At 35.9% G+C, this 3,255-nt stretch overlaps 1 protein-coding gene across 1 annotated transcript in view; it reads right to left on the bottom strand.

The window, feature by feature from the left end:
- Nucleotides 1–216: 216 nt before the first annotated feature.
- LOC100636130 (dedicator of cytokinesis protein 7-like) overlaps nucleotides 217–3,255 on the bottom strand; it is a gene marked incomplete at its 5' end in the record, with an annotated part of 6,976 nt that continues 3,937 nt past the window's right edge. Inside the window, 13 exons of the mRNA XM_003390992.2 lie at nucleotides 217–455; nucleotides 577–680; nucleotides 722–1,011; nucleotides 1,177–1,357; nucleotides 1,516–1,782; nucleotides 1,865–1,951; nucleotides 2,069–2,242; nucleotides 2,288–2,351; nucleotides 2,424–2,467; nucleotides 2,542–2,610; nucleotides 2,748–2,846; nucleotides 2,966–3,028; nucleotides 3,157–3,253. Coding sequence (XP_003391040.2) covers nucleotides 299–455; nucleotides 577–680; nucleotides 722–1,011; nucleotides 1,177–1,357; nucleotides 1,516–1,782; nucleotides 1,865–1,951; nucleotides 2,069–2,242; nucleotides 2,288–2,351; nucleotides 2,424–2,467; nucleotides 2,542–2,610; nucleotides 2,748–2,846; nucleotides 2,966–3,028; nucleotides 3,157–3,253 — 1,696 coding nt within the window. The remainder of the gene's footprint in view (nucleotides 456–576; nucleotides 681–721; nucleotides 1,012–1,176; nucleotides 1,358–1,515; nucleotides 1,783–1,864; nucleotides 1,952–2,068; nucleotides 2,243–2,287; nucleotides 2,352–2,423; nucleotides 2,468–2,541; nucleotides 2,611–2,747; nucleotides 2,847–2,965; nucleotides 3,029–3,156; nucleotides 3,254–3,255) is intronic.

Raw genomic sequence — 3,255 nt, 5'->3', positions numbered from 1 at the left:
TACATGTATTGCGACCATAATTGACAAAAGTGTACCTTATGGCAGATTACTAAATTCATCATTATAATGAAAAATATCAACCTGTGGGTGCTCTGTTGGATAACCATTGTTTGTGGAAGTTACATAGTAACTTTTTGCATCCTCTGGAGTAATTTTATGATAAATGGAGCTCAGGAAGTTGGATTTTTTTGGCTACAAAGACAAATTTTACTATCTGCCATAAGGTACATGTACCTTCTGTCAATAATGGTATAGTCACATATAAGTAACCGTTCTCTTTCCCTCTCTCCTTCCTCACTTACCTTGCTTTCTTTGAATGACTCATCTTCTTTTGTGTGCTGACCATTGGTTGTAGCTGACTCTGGAAGTTCTTGAAATTCTTCACAAGTTCTCTCTGATAGTCGTACTGCTCCTCACCAATCAGTTCCTCATTCCTTTCAAGAGCTTCTTGACAACTAAAGAGAGGGAGAAAGAGAGAAAGAAAGAAAGAGAGAAAAAGAGAAGACAGTTTAGTAATACCAAGAGTACATAATGTGAACTCTTAGTATAGTCTGGTAGCATGGATTTTTGATGTACCGTTTGGTGAATTCTTTGAAGCAAACTTTGAGTTTATGATGAAGATATCCCTGTTCAGGTAGAGGAACATCCTCTAGGAAACATTTAGCAATCGCAAATGGACCCTGAAAAAAATGATATAATTTTATAATTATTAGTAGTATACCTGGTTAACAGCTGTAGCTATTCCTCCTTGCAGCTGCATTTGAAGTAATTTTGAATCGCAAGGAGTACGATTGAGGACAGCCTTCAGTTCGTGTATTTTTGATTCCATATTCAAAATGGCTACCTCAAGAGGTTTAAGCTTAACAGTATCAGTCCTTATGACCTCCAGACGCCTTTTAACGTACGGGAAACTCTTCTCAGTGGTGAGTACCGTCCTTTTCATCCATTGATTGTGGAGTTCACCATGAGCTTTACCACCTGGTGTGAATGGGGTACTGAAGGAGAAACGTCCTAAAAATAGAACATTGTTACTAATTATAGACTCAATGCTATATATAGTAACATTACTGTTAAAATAGAACAGTGTTACTAATAATAGATTTAATGCTATTTATAGTAACATTACACTGTTACTAATTATAGAATGCATGTGCTATTAATAGTATCATGGCTTACTGATGTTGAATGATTTGTCAAATACTGTTAGTCTCTTCTTAAGTTCCCAGTCCTCGAAATACGGCTCTACATATGTCACCTGTATGTAGGCCTTTCCTCCATCAAGTTTTGAAGTGTCGACCTCGTTTGAGTCTTTGATGATCTCAACCTTTTCAGAACCTAACTGCTCGCTGTAAAGGTTCTAAGAAAAAAAAAGAGGAAATGATTATAATATTAGCTATAAAACTTCTAAAATTTGAAACAGAAAATGAACATAATTTGATTAAATTTTAACATTTTTTAACAATCATAAATGTACATGTACATGTACATGTACAATGTACATTGCAGCTGCAATACCTCTAGTTTTAAAGAGAATTCGCTCAGTTTCATTAGAGCCTCCTCTTTGTATATAAACTCTTTCATGTGAAGGTCTCCGAACCAGAAACCATAAAACCCGACCCTGAAGTAACTCCCAAGGAACCTCCTGTCCCCTTTCTTTGCCAAGCTCTTGTAACAGTCCGAGAGCTTGTTATAAACCGACTCTAAACTGTGGTTCTTTCTCCTGTGCTCGTACAGCGGAATAACTAACTTATATATCTCAGCAGCTGCTTCATATAACTGAGACTAAGAGAGAGAGAGAAAAGGTAATGAATATGTACATGTACATGTATTCTTTATTGTCATGTGACGGTCGCATGATACGTACTTCTCTAAACATTGGAGCTGCTTGTTCTAATAGTCCAATGAGTCCAGACTCAGTGAATAATCTACTGGTAGCAATACCTTCCTCGTCCTATAATGAATATTAATTAGTGGGTGTGTCACACGAATATTAATTAGTGGGTGTGTCACATGAATATTAATTAGCAGGTGTCACATGAATATTAATTAGTGGGTGTGGCTCCCTCACTGGATTAATGACATCATCAGATATTGCACTCTCCTCTAACATGTTTGGTGATATTTTTTGAAACGTGACGCAGCCGACCGGAAGGTGTTGTGACCCGTCTAACATATACAGGTACTCCGCCACTAGAGCAGCTGCATGGGTGAGACACATTGCTGACTCAGTATAGTGATCTTTCTGTGGGTGGGCATTAAATAGAGAGGGTTAAATTAAGGGGAGTACCTCGTTGTGCTGCTTGGCCATGTTCTGTAGCCACGTGAGACGAAGATCAGGAGAAGTTTGATAACTATAAGAGAAAGAAATAATTTTATATGTACATGTACATGTACATGAATCCCTCCTCTTCTCTCTCTCTTACCCTTTGGATATTCTGTACATCAGATCCATTAACATCTCATGATCCTGTCAGAGAAGAGAGAAAAGAGACATTTTAAATATTAAATATATTAGATATACATGTACATGTACATTCGTACGTTTTGGAATGACTTCATTTTAACAGTATCCAACAGAATACGATGAAGATTAATAGCAAGCTCCTTCACCTAATGAAAGAAATATTAGCATCAATATTATTATCATTATCATTATGATTCTTATTATTATTATTATTATTATTATTATTATTATTATTATTATTATTATTATTATTGTTGTTGTTGTTGTTGTTGTTGTTGTTTACTTGTTCAGGGAAGCTAGTCTGATACATATCATCATCTCCTTCAGCATACAGTATCAGTGTCTTTAATGATCGACGCAAATGATGCTCATTGAACGATTTCTAAAAAAAGAAAAAACATACCAGTAATACTCATTATTGTTCTCTTAATATTATAAGGTAATATTCCATTCCCATTCTCTTATTATTCCATTCCCAAACTCTCATACTCATTCCTTTACCGTGGAACCAGCAACAATGGAAGAGAGAGCAACCGTAACTTGAACTTTAACTCGAGCAAAATTCTAGAAAAAATACAAAAATTAAAACTAAAAATTACACGAGTTTAATCCTTCATTTTTTACAATAACCAATCAAAAAGTACATGTACATGTACTGTATGTAGATACATTTGCACAATATCAGCCCTCACTTGTCCAATCTCATAGTTTTGTCTCATCAGTAGATAAAGAGAAGCACAGGCCCACGCCCTCACGTCAGCCATTGATGAGCTACAGTGCTTCAAGAGTCT

Source organism: Amphimedon queenslandica, unplaced genomic scaffold (genome assembly GCF_000090795.2).
Source record: "Amphimedon queenslandica unplaced genomic scaffold, v1.1 AMPQUscaffold_11251, whole genome shotgun sequence".
In the NCBI taxonomy this organism is placed as follows: Eukaryota; Metazoa; Porifera; class Demospongiae; order Haplosclerida; family Niphatidae; genus Amphimedon; species Amphimedon queenslandica.
Note: the sequence above shows the minus strand (reverse complement) of the source record. Positions and strands in the feature narration are given on the sequence as shown.